General features: G+C 43.4%; 1 protein-coding gene across 4 annotated transcripts in view; it reads right to left on the minus strand.

Moving 5' to 3' along the window:
• Sgk3 (serum/glucocorticoid regulated kinase family member 3) overlaps positions 1 to 26205 on the minus strand; it is a 111187-nt gene that overhangs the window by 28580 nt on the left and 56402 nt on the right. For 3 of the 4 annotated variants that reach the window (XM_050142032.1, XM_050142033.1, XM_050142034.1), the window contains exons 2-6: positions 14991 to 15210; positions 9426 to 9509; positions 6855 to 6927; positions 6240 to 6315; positions 197 to 284 (exon numbers count right to left, since the gene is read on the minus strand). In XM_050142032.1, coding sequence (XP_049997989.1) covers positions 197 to 284; positions 6240 to 6315; positions 6855 to 6927; positions 9426 to 9509; positions 14991 to 15068 — 399 coding nt within the window. In that variant the 5' untranslated portion in view covers positions 15069 to 15210. Of the gene's footprint in view, positions 1 to 196; positions 285 to 2258; positions 2636 to 6239; positions 6316 to 6854; positions 6928 to 9425; positions 9510 to 14990; positions 15211 to 26205 lie in introns of those variants that run through there. The other variant, XM_050142035.1, reaches the window with a different exon arrangement.

Consider the following 26205-nt stretch of genomic DNA (forward strand, 5'->3'; position numbering starts at 1 on the left):
TACTCAGTAAATAACGCAACACTGTTTCTAGGCGTCCCACAGTGCAGGAAGCTGGGCACAGACATGGCTACTTGGTTCCCAGTCAACGCTGGTCTCACATATAGTGCAACACTGTTTCTAGGCGTCCCACAGTGTAGGAAGCCGAGTACACACACAACGCTGGTCTCGCACAAGACCGCGTCTCTGCGGTGGCTACCTTCGGAGCACTTCTTTCATCTTCATCCTCGGATGGATCTGACTGGTGTCTGGGGCTGTCCATCTGAAGGAAGGCTCTGACATCTGGGCTGAAAACAAAGATTACCTTATTACTTCAACAGCATGTGTGCGGCGCATCTCCCTTCCAAAAGGAAACGGAAATAGACACCACCATATTAGCAACTATAACAAGAAAACTACAAAACGGATTATTCATTATTATAACAGGAGTCAAGAAGTTCTGCTCCCAAGAGGGGAGGTGGGGGAAGCCACAAGCAGATGGTTCGCAGAGGAGAAAATTCAAATGGAAACTGTTACTGAGACGCACTTCACATTCATTAACTAGAGAAATCAGGACAGTGGAATGACACCAGAGTGGGAAGGGCCTCGCTCGCGTGCCGCTGGTGAGCTGGAGAATAAGGCAACCTTCCTGAAAAGAAATACGGCAATACTTGGAGAAACTGCGAATACATTTTTCCTGGACCCAGACATTTTCTTTCTAAAAAAGCCATGGCGTACGAGTGGGGAACACGACACCCCATGCACAGACCCATCTAAAAACCAGGAGGCTTACTCCAACCTTACCTCTCTCATAATCAAATGGAGGCAAAGGGCCACCTGCCACCAGGAAGAGTAAGCCAGCTATGGTAACTGCCAACGGGGAACACCAGCTGGCAGCCAGCAATGAGAGGCGTGGAGTGCGGCCTGCGGTGCTCCGGCACCATGGTGAGCAGAGATAGCTGGCTCCCCTGTGCATTCACTAACACCCACAGATGCGAGGCAGACTTTCCCAAGATTCAGGGCTACATTAGAGTAGATCTCCACAGTAAAATGAAACAGGAACAAAGACTCAAGCTGATGCTGGGTATGTGGAGGGGAACACTAAAATGAAAGCAGACCATTCATGGACTAATGAAAACCCCAATAAACGGTCAAATTGCTTCCTGATGTTCATACATCTATCGGGATTTTCATTTCCATGAATTTGTTTGTTTGTTTTTTGTTTTGTTTTTTTCAAGACAGGGTTTCCTCTGTGTAGTCCTGGACATCCTGAAACTCACTTTCTAGACCAGGCTTAATGGGAAAAAAGCCTTGTTAACCAATAATCTTTAAGAGGTGGGTCTTAGTTAAGGCCTGGCTTCTCTGGAACCCAGGGTAAAAAGGTGTGCACCTCCGTGTCTGCCTTTTCCCCGCGGGACATTGCTGTGCTTGGAGTTCTCATTTCCTGTTTCGTGAGTTTTTCCCTTATAATAAATAAAATATAATTGTTTTATCCTTAGCTAGTCTGGTTATTTCAACACAGGCTGACCTCAAACTCACAAAGATCTGCCCGCCTCTGCCTCCAGAGTGTTGGGGTTAAAGGTGTGAGCCACCACCTCCCGGCTCCAGGAATGGTCTTAACAACTCAATACAATTAGTATTTGTTGTAGAAAATCACGAAAATAGAAACAAAAAAGAAGCAATTTACAACTGTTAAACATCATTACTTAACGATCCACTCTTAGGTTTACATGCACAAAACCTAAGAATATGTATTTCTTCAGACTTCATACATGAATATTCACAGTAGCATTATTTGTAATATTACAAAAGGAGAAATGCCACAAAACAAAGTGTCCATCAACTAATAAGTGGATAAACACAATGTGGTTAAGCCATGTATCTGAACAGGATTCAGCAGTAAAAAATAAAATATTTATACCTGTTACAATAGAGATGAATCTTAAAACATTATACTGAATAAACAAAGGGAGAAAAAGAAGACACATATTGTATGGTCCACTCAAAAGAAATGCCTAGAACAGACAGCTCTTTAGACAGAAAGGAGAGGAACGGCTATCAAGCCGTTTTCCTTGCTGAGACAATGGAAATGCTAGATTGGACTTTCCAGTGGCAGAGGGAGACCCGGATATCAGGTGTTCAGCATTGCACATATTCTGAAAACCACTGAATTCTGTACTTTTGAGAATCTAGAAAAATGTCAACGTGGGGAAAAGGGATCTCCAATTTTACATTTTATATTAGCTTGATTTTCTGCACAATTTTGGTTGTGCTGTACTTACATTTTTATCTTGTGTTTCCTACTTCAAATTACTTCATAAGCATTTCTCTGTGCTGTTAAAGGCTGCAACAATCAGATTTGACAGATGTATGCTCCTTGTCACATGGATGCACCAAATGCATGCTCTTGTAACACAGATGCACCAAATGCATACTCTTGTCACACAGATACACCAAATGCATGCTCTTGTAACACAGATGCACCAAATGCATGCTCTTGTAACGCAGATTTACCAAATGCATGCACTTGTAACACAGATGCACCAAATGCATGCTCTTGTAACACAGATACACCAAATGCATGCTCTTGCCACACAGATACATCAAATGCATGCTCTTGTAACACAGATGCACTAAATGCATGCTCTTGTCACACAGACGCACCAAATGCATGCTCTTGTCACACAGATGCACCAAATGCATGCTCTTGTCACACAGATGCACCAAATGCATGCTCTTGTCACACAGATACACCAAATGCATGCTCTTGTAACGCAGATGTACCAAATGCATGCACTTGTAACACAGATGCACCAAATGCATGCTCTTGTAACACAGATACACCAAATGCATGCTCTTGCCACACAGATACATCAAATGCATGCTCTTGTAACACAGATGCACTAAATGCATGCTCTTGTCACACAGACGCACCAAATGCATGCTCTTGTCACACAGATGCACCAAATGCATGCTCTTGTCACACAGATGCACCAAATGCATGCTCTTGTCACACAGATACACCAAATGCATGCTCTTGTAACGCAGATATACCAAATGCATGCACTTGTAACACAGATGCACCAAATGCATGCTCTTGTAACACAGATAACACTAAATGCATGCACTTGTCACACAGATGCACCAAATGCATGCTCTGTCACACAGATGCATGTTGTTGTTACACAGATACACCAAATGCATACTCTTGCCACACAGATGCATGCTCTTGTTACACAGATACACCAAATCCATGCTCCTGTTACAGTCATCAAAAGCATTCTCTTGTCAAACAGATGCATCAAATGCATGCTCTTGTTATAGTCACCAAAAGCATGCTCTTGTCACACAGATGCACCAAATGCATGCTTCTGTCACACAGATACAACAAATGTATGCTCTTGTTACAGTCACCAAAACCATGCTCTTGCCACAAATGCATGTTCCTTGTCACAAAGATGTACCAAATGCATGCTCGTCACACAGATACACCAAATGCATGCTCTTACCACACAGATGAACCAAATGCATGCTCCTTGTCACACAGATGCACCAGATGCATGTTCCTTGTTATACACATGTACCAAATGCATGCTTTTGCCACACTGATATACCAAATACATGTTCCTTGTCACACAGATGCACCAAAAGTTACTCCATTGCTTCCAACTTTTCACTCCACAATGCTCATGCATTTCAGACAGCGCTCCAAAGGAAGCTTAGCACCATGGCTGCATTATGACTTGTAAGGCAGATTGAAGTATTTTTTAAAATTTCTTATTTGTACATATGGAGGAGGAGAGAGAATGTGCCATGGCTCTTATGTGGAAGTCAGAGGTCTTCTACATTTATGTGGGTTCTGGGGATGGAACTCAGGTGACCTGGCTTGCATGACAAGTAGCTTTACCCACTAAGCCATCTAACCAGCCCCAATATTTTGAAATCAAAACCATTTAGTTTGGGGCCAGGCATTATGGTGCACACCTTTAATCCCAGCACTTGGGAGGCAGAGACAGGAGGATCTCTGTGAGTTTAAGGTCGGCATGGTCTACAAAGTGAGTTCTAGGATAGTCAGGCTGTTACAGAGAGGAACCCTGTCTTGGAAAACAAAGCAAAAAAAGTTTAACGTCAGGGCACACTAATCAATGTTTTTAAAAACAGAATTGTGGTTACGTCGTGGGGGGAAAATAAAGGAAATTGACATGAGGTGTGTGAGTGGCTTTAGAGGTGCCTGAACCAAGTGACCGGTGATGCCTGGCCTGTGCACAGTACAAATGATATTAATACAAATAAGGCGCCCAGCTCAGTTATGCATGTTTGTCTATGTACCTAAGACTGGAGTTACAGATGGTTGCGAGCCACCGTGCGGATGAATGACAGCCAGTGCTTTAACTACCGAGCCATCTCTACAGCCCCAGTTTCCTTTCTACTTCAGTGTACAGTGTTCACATTGGCTCGCTCTCAGGTAAGTGCATTTATCCATCATTCTTTATCAAGGCAAATTTTTGTCTATTTTGGTTTTCAGTTTTACTCACAAGTTTAGGCTTTAGTCAAACATGTCATTGTTTTGCTTTGGGATCCATTATTTACAGCCAATATTTTTTTGTTTGTTTTGTTTTTAAAAACTCTTTTTCCTCTGAAGGCTAGAGAAACAGTCTGGATTCCAGTTAAATAATTTTAAAGCCACGTTTTTTCATGAGCAGACTGGATCCCAGTTAAATAGTTTTAAAACCACATTTTCATGAAGTTCTTTTTAAAAATACTTTTCACTGTCAGAACAAAGCTATTTGAGGCCAAGGAGAAGTTGTGACAGGGTCAAACACAGCTCAAATTCATCTTGAACTTCTTATCCTCATGCCTTTGTCTTGCAAGTACAGGGATCACATGCATGTCACCAGGAATAATGAAGCCATTTTAAAGTGTGTTTTCCCTACAGCAACAATAAGCACGCAGTAAATGCTCATGATACGCTTGTTATCTGACATCTGACTCTTTCATATGCTGTATTTTAAGATAATTTGATATTAAAATAAAAAGTAAGTAATTTGTTTTTTAACAAAAGATGGGCTCTAGAAAATACGAAGTGTCTCATTTTTTGAAAAGAAAATGTCAACTAAAAATTAAGCTTAAAACCTCTTTGTTGGGGCTGGAGAGATGGCTCAGAGGGTACGAGCATTGCCTGCTCTTCCAAAAGTCCTGAGTTCAATTCCCAGAAACTACATGATGGCTCACAACCATCTGTAATGAGGTCTGGTGCCCTCTTCTGGCCTACAGGCATACACACAGACAGAATATTGTACACATAATAAATAAATAAATATTTTTTTTTTAAAAGAAACCTCTTTGTTATTATTTGTTCATGGGGTTCTAGAAGTTTCTTCTATCCTGAATGAAAGACCGTTACTTATAACGTACATGTGTTTATAAAACATCTGTTGTCACAAGTGATCCAAGGAAAGAGAATAAGTGCTCAGCCCCAAAGGGACAGATGCAGGGCTCAGGCAAGGCTCATAGACAGTCTCAGAAGAGGGAGCAGAAAGGTAAGATCCAGAGGTTGGGGAGGATCGGAGTGGAACTGCCCATACTGCTGGAACACACAGTTAACACTTAATTTAGCTTAATCCTCGCAACGTAGCCGACACTGGGGTCCTTTTCTAAGCGATGGAAACAAATATAATATTAAACAATTGGCAAGAGGTTTTAACTACATAATACAAACTTATTTAAACAGTAATCCATAAAATTCCCACGCCTTGATTGGTATTTTAGTCAACTTGAAACAAGCCAGATTCATCTGTGAAGAGGATTCACAATCAAGAAAGTTCCTTCTCAAATGTCTGCCTGTAGGAAAGTCTGCTGTGTATTTTCTTCATTAATAACTAATGTGGGTGGACCCATCTCACTGGGGTGGAGCTTCCTGGCCAGGTGTTCCTGGGCACATGGGAAAGCAGGCTGAGTAAGCCAGGAGGAGCAAGCGAGTAGGCCGTGCTCCTCCAGGGCCTCTGCTTCAGTTCCTGCCCTGCCTTCCCTCAGTGATGGAGGGTGACCCGAGAGTTGTGAGCTGAAGAATCTTTCCTCCTCGAGCTGTTTTAGGTCCCAGTGCCCTATCCCAGCAAGAGAACCCCAGCTAGGACAGCACACACGTGCGAAGGGACGCAGGGAAAGCGGAGGAGAGCATCAGGAGCGCAGTAACACTGCACACAAAGTATAAACCGCCCACAGATGGTTCCACTGCTGCTTTAGACGAAAGGGAAAGTACTTACTGGTTGTAAAGCTCTGGATACCTGACCAAGTTCTGAATGAACTCATTCAGTCCCGCTCTTCTTTGTTTAATAAAATCTGGAAGAGAGACACACACCAGCAGTCACACTTCCATCAGCCTACGAGATTATCACGAAACGTTTATGGAAGAACACACAGGCACAAAGCGGTAAGCTGTGGAGTAAATGCTTACAGACTTAAGACCCGCACATGTAACCTGAACTGGACGAGGGCTTTGCAGAGTTTCACTGTCAGAGGCCAGAGAGCAGAGATAATGCCCACAGCACTCATGTTTCTAGGAGTCAGGTGTCTTGGCACTAAAAGTTGTCTCTCTTCGGAGAACCATTTGCTATCTACCCTTAACACACAGTACACACACCTTCTTAGCAGTGACGCAGACTGTACATCATAGACTCATGGGCAAAACAGGTGTAACAGTGCATGCCTGAGGCTGAGGCAGGAGGATAGCTAGCTGGAGGCCAGCCTGGGCTACATGGCAAGATTCTGTCTCCAAAAAGCAGAGAGTTCTGAACAATTATGTTCTTCAAAGAACACATGGCCTATGTCTTCAAACTTCAACCAGAGCTCAGCAGTTAGACCACGGAGCTTTTGCTTACCTGGGTCAAAATTATCACCGAATATTCTCTTGGCCGGAATCTTCAGAGCCATGGCAGGAAACTGTTTCTTCAACTAAAATTTAAAAACAGCATTCTGTGAGATAATTTCTATTTAATCCATTCACAACACAATACGATCTTAAGGAAAATTTATAAGACATATTTTAAGTATGATGCCATGATATAAAATACTAAAATATATGAATAAAACACCACAGACTGACTAACCATCCTATTTTGTCCCATGAAACTGTTGAGTAACTGTTCAGTATGTGACCTAGGAGAGGTCTGTGCTGGGGTTTGTTGTTTCCCATCTGTAAAACAGGGATAGGCTAACCGAGCACCTTCCAGATTTTGTTGGGCAGTTAAAGAAGATCATATTCGTTATGCACTGAGACTGGAAAATGGTACCCAGGCTCTGCAGGTGCTACTCACCTTTTCTCTGAAGAAATGTGCTCTCTGTGGTCTACAGCAAGAGATTAATAACACTTTCCAGAGAAAGGGAATTAATTTTGGTTTCAATATTCTCAACTCTAGCCTGCTCCTTATTAGTATCTAATACATTTGTTTATCAGATTCGTTTGAGGGAAAGTTGACTTTTATTGAGGAACCATTTGTTATCTATCCTGAGCACTTACTGAATATAGAAATAAATTAAACAAGGGGCAGTCAAGTTGTAAGCTTGCAATAGGAAATCCACACGCATACCAAGTACAGATCTAACTGGCAATTAATAGGAAACACAAAGAATAAAAGGATGTATTGATCACTGCATGCTACAGGCAGCAAATCCCAGACCAAAAGAGGGAAAAACAAATGGTATCCCCCACAAGGAACACATAAACTGGAAGACACTTAGCAGACTTATCAGCTGGTGACATAAACAGACGGGACACGCTGCTATGAACATAGTTGAGCACATGTCCTTGTGGCAGGATTGAGCATCCTTTGGATATATACCCAAAAGTGGTATTGCTGGGTCTTGAGGAAGGTTGTTTCCTAATTTTCTGAGAAACCATCCTACTGATATCCAAAGGGGCTGTAGCAGCTTACACTTCCACCAGCAATGCAGGAGTAGAACACTGTTTTGTTTTTAAGTTCAATTTCAATTAGTGTATCATTTGAGTGTTGTTTAGGACATATACAGTGACATGCTAAATAAGGTGAGGGACTCAGAAAAAACCGAGAGACACTGTGATTCTTCTTAATCTACTTGGGAAACAGTTTGTTTTGTAGCTGAGACAACCTTAACTTCCTTAACATATTTTTGAAAAATCTAACAAATGAAACCCTAGAGATTTACATATTTTCTCGAATTGTACTCGTGTCTGTGCGAGTGCGCATGTAATGTGTATGCAGTGCCCTTGGAGGCCAGAGAGAACAGTGAAAACCCTGGCACTGGAGTTCCAGTGTTTGTGAGCCACCCCACATGGTCCCTTTTGCAAGAGCAGCAAGGGCAAGGGTTATCTTCCTAGCCCCAAGATTTACATATTAAGATCAGAAGATAGGGTTAAGAAATGAAAAATTACCTTTCCAAGTATAAAGGGAATTTTCTAGAGATGCCTAGCAATCTACTCATTATACACACTGGGAGACCAGTATCTTTTATGGCACGAGAGAACTAAGAACTTACACATGGAGCTGAAGGCACAACTGTTTTTTGTTTACTTGTTTGTCTTCCGTAACTGAACCAAAGCTTGGGACTCGGAGCTGTTCTAACCCAGGCTTCTGCAGTGACGGACTCAAGAAACATGGCTCAAGCATCTAAGACTTCTGAGACAGCATCTTCCACCAGAGTCGGTACCAGCAGAGTCTACTCTGATGCCGTCAATGACCTTGGTGTCTCACTGCATTCGCTATAAACCACGTGTGACTACAGGTGCCAGACTGTGAACTATTTAATAGCTGGATTATGGGTAAAAATGGCTTCAGTTACTTAGACTTCAAACTCCAGTGGACTGCTGGAAAGGCAACACTCATTTCAACTTTAGTACTTGAAACCCAGAACTGATGACGACTTCTAAGAAGGACACAGAAGAGAAGTGTGCGGCTGATCCTTTGAGATCTCAGGCTTGGAGTTGAAGATCTGAACGCAACTGCCTCGACGGATGCCATATTACTTGGCACAAGTACTGGCGCCTGGCATCATGGGACCCTGAAATGCCCTTGAGCTCCTCACCTCCGTCTCTCCCTGCTCATGTAGAACTGTCTGTCTTCCCACATTTCACATAAAGACAATAAATTAAGATGCTTTTGAAGAATCCCTTTCCCTTTTTTTTGCTTGGAAAGATGTCTCGATTTGCTCATTCAAATACATTTCTCAGTGCATGGGATTTTTCTCAGGTGTTTAGCTTTAAACAGAAATGTAGTTACTCAGGCGGTGATGATGCATGCATTTAATACCAGCATTTGGGAGGCAGAGGCAGGGGGATCTCTGAGTCTGAGGTCAACCTGGTCTACAAAGCAAGTTCCAGAATAGCCAGAGTTGTTATACAGAGAAATTCTGTCTCAAAAAACAAACAAACAAACCAAAAAGAAATCAAAGAAAGAATAAATAATGTGGTCTCTTACAGTATTGTAAAGTTTGTCAAACTCTGCATATCTCCTGAAGACAAACCACTCGCTTCTGCCCACCGACACTAGAACTTTATAAACCTGTGGAAAGAAAAAGAAAATGATGCAATTTAACAAATTTTAACTGCAGAGAAACCATTGGCTGTTTAAATACATAAAATTGTTTTCATATTTGCGAAACTGGCTTCTGTGCGCATGATTATCCGCGATTAAAAAGCATGCCAAGTGAAGCACGTGTTTCATCTTGTCCACTTCTCTGCTGTTGTCCTAGCAATGTTAGCTCCTCTTTACTCTTGGATAATTTAGCATTCACATTTTACATTTTACATAACGCCTCCTTTGTAACAAGCTTTAAGCACACACACACACACACACATACACACACACACACACACACACAATAAAGCAAACCACAATCTAAAAGGTCTTCCATCCTGAAGACCTCATTACAAAGAAGGCAAGAAAGGAGCACTTGACTATGTAGCTCCAGTAAAACACGGCACTGACCTGTCATGAAAGTTCTGTTATTTTCAGAATAACCATGGACATATGAATGTGCTCCCTATCAGAGCTACCCGAATTCTAACGCTCTGCCACTCTTGCCTCACATTCTCTTTCCTAAGAATAAAGAACTATAGACCTAACCGATGCCATTTTCATACTTACCAGCTTACTAGGCCTTGAAATGTTAAGTGTTTTCAAAAGCAACCACTGACCCATCATAAACACTTACTACTAATTCTTTTCCTCCAGGCCATCTTTGACACACGAGTTTTCAAATAAAAATCATATCCTTACATTTTCCTAACGCCATTGTACAAATGTGTCTAATGCCTTGATATACAGCCTGATTTAATCATGAGCAACAATCCTATGAAGCAAGCAGAATTATTATCCCTACTAGATGTGAGAAAATGTCAGTCAAAGTTGATTTACTTAATCAAAACACTGTACAACTTTGACTACAATCCATATCATTTCCTCCCAGTATATATCAGACCTGGCATTAAATCAGCAGCAGGTACAGAGTTAACTTTCACAGATCAGTCCAAAGACACAAGTTCACATTCTACAATGAATTATGAGGAAAGAGTTGGAGAACCCAAAGATGCTACCATTTCTAACAAGAAGATAACAATAACTAAAGTATATGAAGACAGAGTTTCTGGTGAAGGAGTTGGGTTATAAACCCAATTTTTATAGTGATAACTAGATTTGTCTTGCTTCAGGTAATTTCCTACACCTGTGTCCACAGTCTCTTAGTGTCAGAGAAAAGCAGGTTCATCCCAGACAACCACACAGATGCATACAAATCATCCTATTCCACAAAAGGTAGGTAATTCGCAACTACACGTCCATACTAAATAATACTGTGAGGAAGGCATAGTTCTGATATTCTGTGATATACCATATAAGTGGCCACATTAACAGGGCCCTTGGCTATAAAGCCATATTAAAGCTGTATCTTTCTATGAGAGAAGCAATGAAGCATGACGGGAGGCAAGGCAAAACCCCTGGTACCAGTCGCCCGCAAGGCATGTGTTACTCAGATGAAGAACAACAGGGCTAGGGCCCTGGAGCTGCAACTATTGGGCAGTCAGAAGGCTGGTTTAGAGTCAACTGTTAGTTCATGGTGTAAACACACTTCAGATGTCAGAAAAATTTTGTTATTTTCAGAGAATAATCACAGCATCCCTTTATAGGTAAAACTACGCAAAACTACTGAGTTTGTGTCAGCAATAAAGATGAGACTCGGCCAAGCACCAGGCCGTCGAGTCTCCTAATTAGGAGATATGGAAGCAGCCCTAACATGGAGAACAGACCCTGGTCTATGTGACAGGGGCATCTTAAGGCCCTCGTACTGATTTCCTGGTGAAGATACAGAAGATGGAGGAGGGCTGTCTCCCTTGGATACCCAACTACAGCCAAGACCACAGCCAAGTCTGGGTTCAGGACAGAGTCTCTGGAGCCAGCCACACACACACACACACACACACACACACACACACACACGTCATTAAAGAAGTTTTAACAACAACAATAAAATGAATGGGCAAAACCAAAAGAAATTTTCAAATCAAAAATATTTTTTTCTAAGATTCTTAAAATTTTTTATTTTACATGTAAGAGTGCCTGCATATATATCTGTGCACCATGTGTAGTGACCTCAGAGGCCATAAAAGGGTACTGGATCTTCCAAAACTGGAGTTGAAGATGCTTGTGAGCCACCACACTGGTGCTGGGAGTTGAACCCAGGTCCTATGGAAGAGCCACCAGTACTCTGAGCCATCTCTCCAGCCAGGTAATTCTCATTAAACCTACACTAACTCAATTTTAAGGTCTCATGAAACAATATCAAAGGAAGTCCTTCCTCAAATGACCTTGCATTTCAGCAGGCAAGACATTCAGAATAAGACAAAGTATATTAAGTAAGTGCTGATAACGGCTACTTGCATATTAGGTAAGGTAAGTAGGACAGCAAACGAGAGCAGTGTGGAGTGTGGAGGTGCTATTTTGTATTTTAAGTGGTTATATACACACAAAGCCTCCAATTGGGAAACACTTGGGCGTCTGACGGAAGTAAATGAACAAGGTGACTTTCACAGGAACTCTGAAACCAGGGCACAGCACGGAAATACCAGGCCCTGGCAGAGGCTTCCTGACTTTCACAGATTGTATGGAAGCCTCTCTCCTTGAAAAGAGCAAAGGACACCTAACTTAATCCACCGTCCACATAGTAGGAACATCTGCCAAACTTGATGGGAGGCAAAGTTCCAGAAGGACAAAATGGCCCAAAGGAAGAACAAGGAGAAAAGGAAGGAATATATCGCATACACTCCACATTTTATCCAAGATAGAATAGTCCTTGCTGACCTTCAAGGTGGCATTGCTAAAAATACGCTTATATAAACGTATTAATAAGCATGTACTGCTTAAGATACTGTTGTTAAAACACACATTCTCACACATACTCACAGATAAACACACTTTGCAACCGAGAGGCTAAAGGGAGACAAACAGTCAGATACACACTTCAACCTCTCTGTATCAACGCAGGAGGTGTGTTTGTTTAGGAGGGCAGAATAAAGCCGGTGACCACATCTAGGACCTTGAGAACGAGCTACCATTTGGGGTTACATCTGCAAGTTAATAAGGCAGAAGATAGTAGCTGGAGTAGTTAGCTTAGGATTTCAGTTCTTCTCAACTCCCATGTGAACATGGATTTGAGCTGAAAGTCACTTGTCACAGGGCTCAATGGCAAGGATCCAGTGACGTACTTGTTACAGATTTACAGATGAGGCGGTGGCCCCAAAAGGGGTCTGATGAGCAATACTGAGAACAAAGGCACTGCGTTAGCCAAGTGCCCCGTGAGACCCTTGTCACACCAACAGAAGATATTCTCATCACCCCGCAATGGCAGAGGGCAGCAAAACACCAGTTAGAAGTCCAGGTTGTATCACGTCAGCCACAGCTATTCTCTAGAATGCAACTAACAGCTGGAACAATACAGATGTGCAGGGATGACAAGAAGGAAGCCACAGAGACATTTACTCCACAAATACCCTGAAAATGGACACCTTTCCTCCTATAAAACCAAAATGCAGACCGCGGTAAGGCTGCGTGCTCAAGCAGGATGACAGAGTAAGACACCCTGGGCATTCTCACCTGGGTGGAAGTAAGTAGAGAACAGAGCTGAAGTCCAGCAAACGTCTTTATATTGCACAGCAGCCTGGGACTTTCAGCAAAGACCAGATCAGAGACAGAAGGGCATGAAAGCTCTAACGATCCTGTCTGGAGCACTGGGATTAAACACGATAGTGTGTCTCGCTGTACTAATAGGACACATCTGCTCTCAGCTGGAGGGGTGGTTCAAAGGTCACGGTGACCTGTTGTAGGGCTGGAGAGATGGCTCAGCATGGGGGCATTCTAGAGGACCCAGACTTGGATCCTAGCACCGACATGACAGCGCATAACCATCTGTAAACTCCAGTTCTGGGGGATCCTTTTTCTGGCCTCTGAGGGCACTAAACAGTCAGTACACAAGCATATATGCAGGCATCTATCTATCTATCTATCTATCTATCTATCTATCTATCTATCTATCTACCTACCTATCTATCTGAATAAATATTATATATTCATACATAAAGAAAATGAAAACTATTTTTAAAAGACTACTTGTGCAAATGAGTTTGTATCCTAGAACTAAGTAACAGGCTGTGTTCTGCACACATCTGTAAATCGATCTCTGAGGAAAGGCAGAGATTTAGTAACTAAGAAAACAAGAGACCCAGGTTCAAGGAGAGACCTGACTACTTTAAGGTTAGGGTCCTCTATGAACCCATATGTGCACATATGCTACACACACACACACACACACAAATAAACAAAGGATTTAAAGGTTCCAGTAACAGTCACTGATAACGCTACTAGCACAAACTCATTGTGTCTATTGCTTATAAAACCCTCCCTCCAGGAAATATTGTGGCACAAAAAACAAAATCAGGAAAGTTTTTACCTTTAAGGTGAGAAAAGAAGAAAAAGAAAACATTTTAAAATGTGGCAGAAAGTAATTAAATACCATGAGACACTATGGAAATTTCAAGACAGTAGTCCTTACCATGGGCTCAAGGACTTCAGGAGTCTACAGCACTCAACAGTGTGTACAAACTAACAGTACACAGACAGCGTCTGTATACAAACATCTGACGAGACAGCATACAAGCCTCATAAAATTCCCCCAAAGAGATGGTAAATAGGCAAAAATCTGCACTAAAAAAGACAATTACTATTACAGTAGCCAAATGATGTGGGGGTTCCCCTCTGTATGTTGTGAATAACATTGGTTAATAAAGGACTACTTTGAGCCTGTAGCAGAGCAGGGCAGAAAGAGCTAGGTGGAGAAAACTAAAGTGAATGCTGGGAGGAAGGGTGGAGTAAAGAGAAGCCATGGAGCCCTGCTGGACACAGATGCTGGAACTTTACCTGGTAAGCCACAGCCTCATGGCCATACATAGGCGAATAGAAGTGGGTTAAATTACGATGTAACAGCTAGCCAATAAGACACTAGAGCTAATGGGCCATGCAGTGATTTAAAAAATACAGTTTCTGCACATACTGGCTTTGTGGGAGCCTAGGCAGTTTGGATGCTCACCTTACTAGACCTGGATGGAGGTGGGTGGTCCTTGGACTTCCCACAGGGCAGGGAACCCTGATTGCTCTTTGGGCTGACGAGGGAGGGGGACTTGATTGGGGGAGAGGGAGGGAAATAGGAGGCGGTGGCAGGGAAGAGACAGAAATCTTTAATAAATAAATATTTTTTTTTAAAAAAAAAGGAAAAAAAATACAGTTTCTATGTGATTGTTTCGGTTCTGGGCGGCCGGGACAAATAAGCAGCCTCCTTACAACAGCCAAAGAGGGCTCTGTGAGGACAGCTCATTCAACAGAAGCAGAACCTGGACAGGCAGAGGAAGGGAGGCAGATTCCTGGTTAGAAAGAGCACAGGCAGAAGTGGAAACATTTGCTGTACTGACTCTCCTAAGCTTCCCACTATGCACTTACCGTGAACCTCTTCTTTTTCTCTCTGTGTTCATCAGAGCTGGGGATGCTCACACTTGGGCAGCTCTCCTTGCAGTCCATGGTACAATCTCTCTGCGTGTAATGTCTTGAAGGACACAGAAACTGAATCCGAAGTTTCAAAGTCCCCAGCAGAGGGTAAAGATGATTAACTAATCCAAAATATGAAACCTCTTGAGGTAATGTTCAAACTCCATCATGGAACCTTAAACAACAGGAAAAACCACGATTAGTAAACTAAAAAAATAACATTATGAGGCTGCAGAAATAGCTCAGCAGTCAAGAGAGTTGGCTGTTCTTAACACCAGCTTGGCTCTTCGGAGGACCAGTGTCCATGGCGCAAATATCAGGGGCTCATAACTGATAAACACCTTCAGTAATGTGGCAGGATACAAGATTAACTCAAAAAAATCAGTAGTTCTTCTATATACAAATGGTAGACTATGAGAAATCAGGGAAACAACACTCTTCACAAAAGTCTCAAATAATATAAAATATCTCGGTGCACCTCTAACCAAGCAACTTCAAACTTAAAGAAATGTTCAACATTTTGCAAATCAAAATGACTCCAGGATTCCATCATTCACTTGTTAGATTAGCTAAAGATCAAAGACACAAGTGACAGCTCATGCTGGTGAGGATGTGGAGCACGGGGAACACTCCTCCACCGCTTGTGGGAATGCAAACTTGCAGAGTCACTATGGAAATCAATAGCGTGGTTCCTTAGAAAGACGGGAATCAATTTACCTCAAGATCCAGCTATCCCACTCCCGAGCCTATACCCAAAGACCGCTTCATCCTACCACAGAGACACTGCTCAATTATGTTTACCGCTGCTCTATTCGTGAATAGACAGAAATGCGAAGAGCCTGGATGTCCCTCAACAGAAGAACGGATAAAGAAAATGTGGTACATTCACACAATGGTGTCAGTTGTAAAAAACGACATCATGAAATTTTCATGCAAATGGATGGAATTAGAAAAAAAAAATCATCCTGCATGTGGTAACCCACAGCTGAAAAGATAAATATGGTATGTATTCGCTTATATGTGGATATTAGTCATTAAATAAATGATTACCAATCTACAATCTGTAGACCTAGAGAGGTGAGGTATAAAGAAAGGGACGGGGGGAGGGGGAACACATGAATCTCTCTGAGAGGGGGACATGGTATAGATTTTATGGATGGAGTGAGGGTGGGTGGGGCAGATGGGAACTGGAGGATCAGGTTGAGAGGGGGAGGGTAATGGCACTGAGAAAGGGAATGCTGGGAGGGACAGCTAGTACTGTGGGGCATTTGAGGAGCGGTATGGAAACCTAGTGCCATGGAAACTTCTTAAAATATATAAAGGCGCTCCTAATAAAGTCTCCAAATAATGAGGGAAATGGAGTCCCAGCTGGCCATCTCTTGTCACCAATCAAAGCTGCTAGTACTGGTACTAGATTACATTCAACTGAGTTGTTGGCCAGTGGGCTCACATGGAAATCCCCAAACACCTTGGGCTGTTGCCAAGACAATGGTTGCTCTTCATAAACTGACAGCAAGGACCATTGCTGAAGACAACAACCACATAACTAACCGAATGTGACGAGGCCAAGCTGGTGCCTACACAAAACATTCACCCCAGTTCTAGTGTCTGATGTACGGTAAAATATTCTGCAGGCTACCAAGAGAGAAATGTAAACACCAAGCCAGCCACAAAACCTTTGATCTACAAGCTTCCTGCCTACAAGAAATGCCATGGCAATAGCGGCACAAAATTTCTGTGTGGGAGTAACCAACCACTGTCTGATCTGACTTAAGGCTCAGTCCATGAGATGAAGCCCACACACAACGCTGCTTGGGTGACCAAGAACCAGAGACCAGATAGCTCAGAGACTTGGGTAAAACCAAATAGTACCAGTCAAAAAAACCAAAAAAATATAGCAATAAAACAACTCCTAATGATTTTGCTAAATTCATAGGTCCGTGCTGTGTTCAGCCATTGTCAGAGGGGCTTCCTCCTGCAGCAGAGGAACAAATCCAGAGCCCTACAGCCAGACATGCAGAGAGAGAAAGATCTTGCAATACACAGCTCTAAATAGAATGTCTCCATAAATTCCTCCCATCACAGTTCAGAGAACCCTGATAAAAGAGTGTGTGAACCAGAGGAGACGAGGGACACCAGGAGAACAAAGCCCTCTAAATCATCTGAACAAAGCCCATATGAACTCATAGAGACTGAAGCAGCAAGCACAGGGCCGACAGGGGTCTGCACCAAGTCCTTGGAGCATATATTAGACCTTTCAGTTTAGTGTTTCTTAGGATTCCTGAGTATGGGAGCGAGTGGGTCTCTGATTCTACTGCCTTCTATTGGGGCTCTTTTCCCTTTTTGGTTTGCCTTGTCTAACTTCAATGTGATGGGTTTTGTTTTAACTTATATTTTATTTTGTTATGTTTGGTTGTTATCTCTTACAAGCCTGTTCTCGTCTAGTGAGAGACAGAAAAGGAGTGGATTCAGACGGGAGAGGTAGGGAAGAAATGGAAGAAGTGGAGGAAGGGGATATACTCAGATATACTGATTGATAAAAGAACCTATTTTTAGTAAAAGGGGAAAAAAGATGAAAATGGGAGCCATATTAATAAGTGATAGCCCTCCTATGGAGGGCGAGGATCATGCAAGGTATCACAGGATACGTGCGGATAGATGACAGAGGACTGGAAATCCAAGGGGCTGATGAGATTGTAACGAGGGCTGGGATTACTTCCAGCTGCTCTTCAAAGTGTACACAAAGTAAATGACTAGTTGAATGTGATTGCTTTAGTCTTTAATTTCTTCTAGCTGCCAGAAGATAGGACTAAAAATACGGGCCAGAATTTAATGGTAACTGGTGAGGAACAATTAAACAGGCAACATTGTAGTCTTAGACGCTCCTATAAGGGCTCTTGTTGGAAAGCAGACTTTGGATGGCGGATGCAAGCATTGGAGAGACATGACTGAGGCTCAGAATGCTGGTCTCCAACCCCACTCAACTGAACTTCTCAGCTCAATGGAGCTACCTGACCTCCTCTAGGGACATCCGGGTCTCCAGAGTCTTCCCATCCCCATGCTCCATGTGACCCTTTCAAGTTGTTCTTCAAGATGCCATTTCTCCTCACTCATGTTTGTAATGATATTTTGTTTATGAAAACATAAACAAATAAAGCTTGCCTGAAGATCAGAGTGCAGAGCTAAGCCACTAGAGGCCAGGAAGTGGTGGCACATACCTTTAATCCTTCCCAGGTCTCAGGCCACAGAGGCAGAGGCAGCTCTGTTAGTTCAAGGCCACCCTGGGCAACTCAAGACAGAATCTGTCTAAAAGAGAAACAGAGCTCACACAAAGGTGACCCTAGCACTTGGGATCACAAGTCTTTAATCACAGCACTAAGGAGGTGGAGACAGGAGTGATATGGCTGGGTGGAGAGAGGGCTATACGGCGGAGGAAGACAGTTCAGGGCAGTCTGAGGTTTGGTGGAGACAGATGCAGTGTGAGGATCACCCCTTCGGTCTGAACATGGATAGAAGTAAAAGAACTCTCTAGTGGCTGGCCTCTCTGCTTCACTGATCTTCAGAATTAACCCCTATACCTGACTCTGGGTTTTGATTATTAAGACCAACTAAAATTTGTGCTACACATGTTCTCACTGTTCTTGATTATCACAAAACCCAACTGAGCTCACGGAGAAGTTTTAAGACAAACAGAGAACACATTGGATTCAATGTAAGATTATCATGACCCATTAAAAGACCACAAGCAGGGCTTAGTGGTTAAGAGCAGTGACTGCTCTTCCAAAGGACCCTGGTTCGATTCCCAGCACCTACACAGCAGCTCACAGTAACTTCCAGTTCCAGGGGATCTGGCATCTTCACATAGACATACATGTAGGCAAAAACTCAATGTACATTAAAAAAATAAAATAATAAAATAAAAAAGGCCACACAGCCATAGATAGACTGCTGATCTTCCTTCAAGGCTTTTCCTAAGAGTGTCAGGATCTATAGCTACTGTAGCCTGTAGAAAGGGAAATACAAAACTCTTCTAAAAGTTATTGAACTCTGAACTGACACTAAGATCTGGGGACCCAAAATGTGCTTTACCAGTCAGAGTGGGGCTCCCAAAGACAGTGTAAGAGGCACTGGCCTAGAATCTTGGTGGGCCCAATGCAACCACAGATTTATCTTGGGTCTATTTCCCTCACCCTAGATTTTATTAGAAACATATATAAGAGTCACTAACCATATCACCGATAATACATCCTTGTCTTGTCAAAAAAGCTACTACAAGAGAAAGAGCCTTGGAGAAACCTCTGACAGGAATCCAGAGTTTGTCAGCAGCTTTAGTTCCTGGCTTACAGGCCTTAGGACTGACTACTCTATTCTCACTAAGAAAGTAAGAAAAGCACTCTGCCCACCATCCCTTGTGAGCTCAGAAGTCAGTATCACTATCAAAAAGCTGATGAATCAGAAGTGTCAATCCTATCATGACCCCACTTAAACTGCCTGAGCACCTGGGCCAGAACCAAAACAAATCTTGGAGCATGGCTATGGGTCGCTCAGATCTAACCAGGTAGCACTACTAATTCCAGATGGAAGCCCAGAAGAGGTACTTTGGGATGACGACTGTTAGCGTAATCCCTGCTAGCAAGTGTATGGCTTATGACCTGGTAAATGTCCTCCTTCATAAAAGCATCAGTAAGGACAATGAGATGCGGTTTGCTATCACATGGCAGACACAGCAGTACCTGTCATTCACGGTCATACCAGAGAGCAACATTTGCAGCGTTGTCATAATACGCTCTAGAAGAAGAGGGACCATGATCACACAGACTCCATGGGCCACCACACTAATCCACCACACTGACGACATTATCTTAAGTGAACAAGGCACAGCAAACACTCTGGATACTTGCATAGGCCCAGAAGCTCTGGGATCCACTGTGAAGATGATTCCCTAGGGCGCCATTGCTCTGAGGCAGGATGTCCTATCTCCAGTAAGAGAAGGAGACAAGAGCTAAACAACCCAAACTCAGTGTCTGGATGTACTGTTTTTTCCCACTTCCTCAGAAACCCGGAAGGGCTGCCAGTTTTTAGCGATATCTGTTCTATGAGGTACTGTAATGATGAAAGCTGCCCTAGCCCCCGAGCCTCTGCCTCGTCACACTCAACAGAGCTCGAAATGACACAGCAGGCAAGAGTGGCTTAAGGTGTCTCAGACAAGCATCAAGAGAAGAGAAAAACTATTGACCCTTAGGATCTGCCAACAGCAGATTTGGTTTGGGCTTGGTGCACAGCCTGGGAAGACATCAGACATTTCTCTGTGGACATCCAAGAGACTGACAACAGGAACAGGAATGGGGCACTATTTGAGCCACCAAACTAAGCATGAGCAGCAGCATTCCACTTGGTATAGCAAAGGCAAACTGACTCTGGGCAAGTCTGGATGGCCCAAGGATGTGTGCAGGGATAAGCAGATTCCACTGGTAACCGTTATAACGGATTCAAACCCAGATGCTCTGATGTGGGAGGCTTCATCCATCAATCACACTGTCTCCACGATGTGCACATACACCCTACAGAGTCCTACAGGAACCAATGGAGAAGACTTGTTGGTTTTTTTTTTTTTTTTTTTTTTTGGTTTGAGACAGGGCTTTACTATGTTGCCCAGGCAAGCCCTGAATTCCTGGGCTCTCGTGATCCTACTACCTCAGCCTCCTACGTAGTGAGGCCGACAAGAGCATGCTGCCATGCCTGTCTTTCATGAACTTACCTGGAAGTAGTCAGAAGTAAAATTAGGAAAAAGTAACATTAATTTCACTATGAATTTAACTCTCTCCCTCTTTTTTTTGGATTTTCAAGACAGGGGTTTGCTGTGGGATGATCTTCTGTATGCTGTGAATATGTATTACTCCCTTTGGTCAATAATAAAAGCTGCTTGGCCTATGGCAAGGCAGGACCAGATTAGGCAGAATAGTCAAACTTGGATGAAGAAGGGCAGTTAGGGAGATATGAGTCAGATGTTCAAGAAGCAAGATGCCAGAGGACCCGTAAAGTCATAGACATGTAGTAATACATAGATGAACAGAAATGGGTTAATTTACATGTAAGAGCTAGTTAGTAATAAACCTGAGCAATTGGCCAAACATTTATAATTAATGTAAGCCTCTGTGTGGTAATTTGGGAAGAGGACGCCAGGCATTTGGAAACAGGCGGGCGGGAGACAAGGCTCTGTATAGGATCTCTCTGTGTAGTGCTCGCTGTCCTAGAACTCCTTCTGTAGACCAGGCCAGCCTCAAACTCACAAGATCCCACCTGCTTCTACCTCCCAAGTGCTGGTATTAAAGATCTGTGCCACCTCCTCCCAATTAGATGCTTTCAGTAAAGGATATTTATTTATTTTAAAATTTTATTTAAGATTATGTACATATGTGTGAAACTAAAGTAGAAAAATGCTCAAATTCTAGGTTAAAATTTTGTTCATCCTAATACTTAAATATATGGACATTCATTTATGCTTTTAAAGCTTTTTTCGCTACAGTCCTCATTTCCTAGTCTATTATATGCTAAGGACTGGACCTCTCTGTTTTTGTTTGAGGTAAGCCAAAAATCTTTTAAGTATAAAGATCAAAGGTTCTCCTACTTTTATCTCTAGAGAGCATAGATTTAGGGAATGTAGCTTGGCTGGCAGACTGCTTGCCTAGCATCTGTGAAGCCCTGGGTTCAATTCCCACACCACGAAAACTGGGGGGGGGGCACATTCCTGTAATTCCAGCCCTCCAGTGGTTGAGGTGGGAAGATCAGAAGGTCAAGGTCACTGAAGCTAGTTTGGGCTGGGGAAAACCCACCCCCACCGCCTTTTAAAGCAGTTTCTAAAGCCTATTTCTTCAGCGATCTTAAATGACTGGTTCAATACTGCCTAGTAAACTATACCATATCAGGAGGCAGACACACTCATGAATCTTTAGCATCCGTTCTAAAACAACAAAGCAGAGCCACAGAGACCGAGAGTCTTGTTAAGGCAATGGATTAACACTGGAACAATGGTACTCAAAGGTAGGAGCTAAAAGACCCAGGAGGACACCAAAGGAAACCCATGGGTATATAATGCAAAACTCAGAAGGTCCCAGAAGCTAACCTAGATGGCCTCTGATACGGTGCCGGCTTACAGCTACAGCACACCAGGATCCAGTGAAAATGAAGACATTAAGATGGCAAGCCACAGACTGAAAGAAAATACCTGCAAAAAAAGCTATTTAAGGAGTGCCTAAAAGGGACTTTTAAAAAACACAATTTAGAAATGGGTCAAAGACCTTAACATACAATCTCATTACAGATGATGCACCTCAACCAACAAGACTTGCTGCCAAGTTTCATGACCTCGGTGTTAGTATTCTGTACTGGCTTGCCCTCAGGGTCCTGACGGGGTACGTCCTCAGCTGCAGCCACTAAGAGCACCTCCTGTGCACATTCACTATGTGTACCCTCTTAAAAGGTGGGCCTTGCCCACCTCCCATCTTTCTTTTGCTCTCTTTGTCTGTTCCTTTCTCTGTTTTTCTCCCCTGCCCTGTAACTCTTGTCCCCAGGGACCTGTCTCTGCCCCCCCCTCCTCTTCCTATAAACCTCCCATGTGAGTCCTGTTGTGCGGTGTGACTTCTCTTCATGGTGTTTTTAAAATTATAACACTCAGGACTTTAGTCCTTTTCTGGGACCCACATGGTCATACTCTTACTAACTGTACTCTGACCTCCACATACACAGTGTGGCACACAACTGCTCCCCCAGTGCACACACAGACAAAGATAATTTAAAACAAAACGTACAGATGGCAAATAAGCACCTGGAAGGGACGCTCTAAAGAATGTATCATCAGAAAGATGCAGATTAAAAGAAGAATTCTAGGGATACAGCTGGGATAGGATGCTTGCCTAGTACACAGAGGCCCTGCATTCAGTCCCACTACAGGGGAGGGGAGGAGAGGGAGGAAATGAGAGAAGAGGTAGGAAAAAGATACACGGCTATTAGAATGGCCAATATCCAGAAACCATGACCACCAAACGCTGTGAGAGGAACAACAGGTCTCCCATTCTCTGCTGGTGGGGAGCAGGAGAGCTGAGCCACTTCAGAAGACACTCTGCTGGAGTCTTAACAGAACCAATACATGGTTTAGAGCACTTGGTGCTCTCATACAGGACCCGAGTTCAGTTTCCAGCACCCATGCTGGGCCACTCATAACTGCCCAAACCTCAGTTCCAGATCTGAATCCACTTCTGGCCACGGGCGCTGCACACACATGTGCACACACACCATACACACACAGTAAATATTTAATACTAACAATGAAAGCCTTACCCTGTTCCCTGGCTGGCAGTACTGAGACCACACGATGCCTGGAATTCATGTAAAAGACAAACCGACAGCTTTTCTCAGAAAGTCCAGGAAGCTGAAAGTCCCCAAACGGGTGGCACGGTCAAGCTGGCCAAGCACAGATAACTTTATTCCTATAATAAAAACTGGTTCCTACCCAGGTTGCTTCCACAGTCCAGCACCTACTATGCCTTCCGGGCAGGCTAGAGTTGGCTCCATGGCCAAGAGAAAGGATATCAGTAGAGGCTCTTGGGATATGGCCACCCAGGAGCTGAAAAGAGCAGAAAAGGTCAAGATGGAAGCCACAAGCTAACACCTTGGGGGACAGAGAGTTCTGGATGGAACAGGTGGCAGCTGTCAACAAGAGAGAGAGAACAAAAGATGCTAGATTAATAAACTGTGATACATACAGACAACGGAACATTTTGTGAGCGCTAAAAAGAAATGAGCTCTGAAGGTCACACTGGACAGGGAGGGGCACTTTACACACACACACCACCAAGAGAAGACAGACTAGAAGGCTCCACTCTGAGAGGGCTCATCTAACTGAAATCCGAGTCAAGGCAGAGCTACAGGACAGTAGAAAGGCCAGTGGCTACAGGAGCAGCAGGTTGGCAGAGCAAGAACCAGAGTGCAGGATTTATAAAGTAGAATCTGTATGATACTAAACAAGGGAATCCAGCACTATCCCACGTCCATATTCGTACAGTGCACACCAACAGAGAAACGCCGATGGGAACTACCCACTCGGGTGATTGTGATGAGCCTGCCGACCGGCCAATGGTAATGATGGGGCTGGGGGTACGGATGTGTGACGGTTACCGGCAAGTGGGAAAGTTGCATCCCTACCTCTTATTTTGACTAGGAAGCTAAAACGACCCAGGAAGAGTGAGAGACTTGAAAAATCTACTACAGAAGCATAAATCTGTGCTTATTTACTTCCGCCCCTGAGGAGGCCTCCGGCTCCAAACATATCTGAAATGTTTCCACAGAAACAAAGCCAGTCTTTGTCACATCTGTAAAATAGGTTGTCCAGATTTTAAAACCAAACAGGATCCCAATGAAAGATGCATAGTAACCTTCCCCGTTTCCCGGCCTCACGGGGTCAATCAGTCACAGCCCTCCCGGTTTTCCCTGCTTGCCGTCCTTCCTCTCACGCCCGCTCCACCCCTCTTAGGTGTTTCCCTGTTCTGCACTCACAGAGCTGTCCCAGTGTTCCCTGAGTTTGTTATATTTTTCTCAGAGGCACCTTTATTCATCCTGATTTTTGATAATGAAAAGTGATCCGCTGGAACTAAGACGATGGAAAGTATGCATCTACCAGTTTGAGAAGTGTCCAGTGGAAGCCGCAGGAGCCCGCCTACTCCCTGACACGTTTTATTACGGACAGGTGGGAGGGGAAGGAGTGAGGCGGCACAGCGGCCACTGAGGGCCCTTTGTATTCCTCGGTAGCCTCAGAACTGCCGGAGAAGGAAGGCTCTAAAGTTTCCCATGGTGCACGGCCTGCACTTGATCCAGAACCCAGGGGAACTGTAACAGTGACGGCAGGGCTGGGGCCTGTACCTCTCAGTCTCCCAAGGTCACTGTGTCTTGGGGTCCCAGTTACAATAGGCTGCACTGTTCTTCCAAGCTTTCCTATTCAGGTGCTCTGCAGGCCCACGGGAACACACACTGAACTTCAAGGGCACACCTGTGGGACAGCAATCACGGGCCTGAAGGAAAGCTGGTCTGTGACTGTGTGGACCGGAAGATTGCAGACAGCAGGACACATACACACACACACACACACACACACACACAAACCTACACAAATTCAACAACCTCCTTGAGACTTCAACCTGCTGTCTCAGCTTCCATTCTAACCTGCCTCCACCCGGCTCCTCCCACAACAGCTCAGGGCTAAATCTGAGATAGGCTCAGAAGTTCTGGCTGAGAGGACGGGCAAGATCTTCTAGTAACCAGCACCTCCTAAGTGCTTAGTCAGCCTTCTGAGTCAGCACTCTGCTCTTACTCCAGTTCTTCCTCCACTACACACACCTCCAGGCTGTGTGTTGTCTTAATAAAATGCTTCCTCAAACACAGATTTACCAGCGTGGTGCTTCCTGTGTGTGTGTGTGTGTGTGTGTGTGTGTGTGTGTGTGTGTGTGTGTGTACAGCAAAGTCTTGTTAGTCTGCGACACAACTCTCCTGGTCATAACACCCTTAGTACAGGCATCTCAGAAACAAGGGGGGTTGGAGAAACACAGACTCTTAGGGAATAGAATAGTAAAATAAAGGAAAAATTTCTCCAAAACAAGTACTTGCTTTCAAAATTTCTCCTGAAAGTAAGCTTTACTGGCAATCACATTTGAAGATATTCCTCAAAGCACACTAACTATAACCAATTACATATTTAAATCATAGTACTTAATGAAACTATAGCACACGACTCAAGTCCTGACCTACTGACTATACCACTAGCAAAAGCAATACATAAAATTTTAACTGAAACTAAATGTCTAAAACTAAGACCTTTACGTGTAGTTTCCCTGGTAACTGTTTTCTGCATTAGTAACTGCATGCTTTATTCAGGAATGGCGAAATAAATTCATGCCTATGTTTGCCCACGTATTCAAACTCAAGAACGAATTTAGGCTAAGGCATACCCCAAAAAATCCAGCTCAGTTTGGGATGCAACAGAAAAAGAGAGAAAAACTGAATTGTAAAAATATCTGAAGTTAAAAAAAAAAAAAAAAGCCAGGGTCTTACTCGTGCTGGTCTCAAATTCCAGTCCTCCTATCTCAGCTTCTTGAATAAATAAACTCAAGAATCAAGTTTA

Source organism: Alexandromys fortis, unplaced genomic scaffold, assembly GCF_014885135.2.
Source record: "Alexandromys fortis isolate MF-2015 unplaced genomic scaffold, M_Fortis_MF-2015_v1.1 scaffold_41, whole genome shotgun sequence".
Taxonomy (NCBI): Eukaryota; Metazoa; Chordata; class Mammalia; order Rodentia; family Cricetidae; genus Alexandromys; species Alexandromys fortis.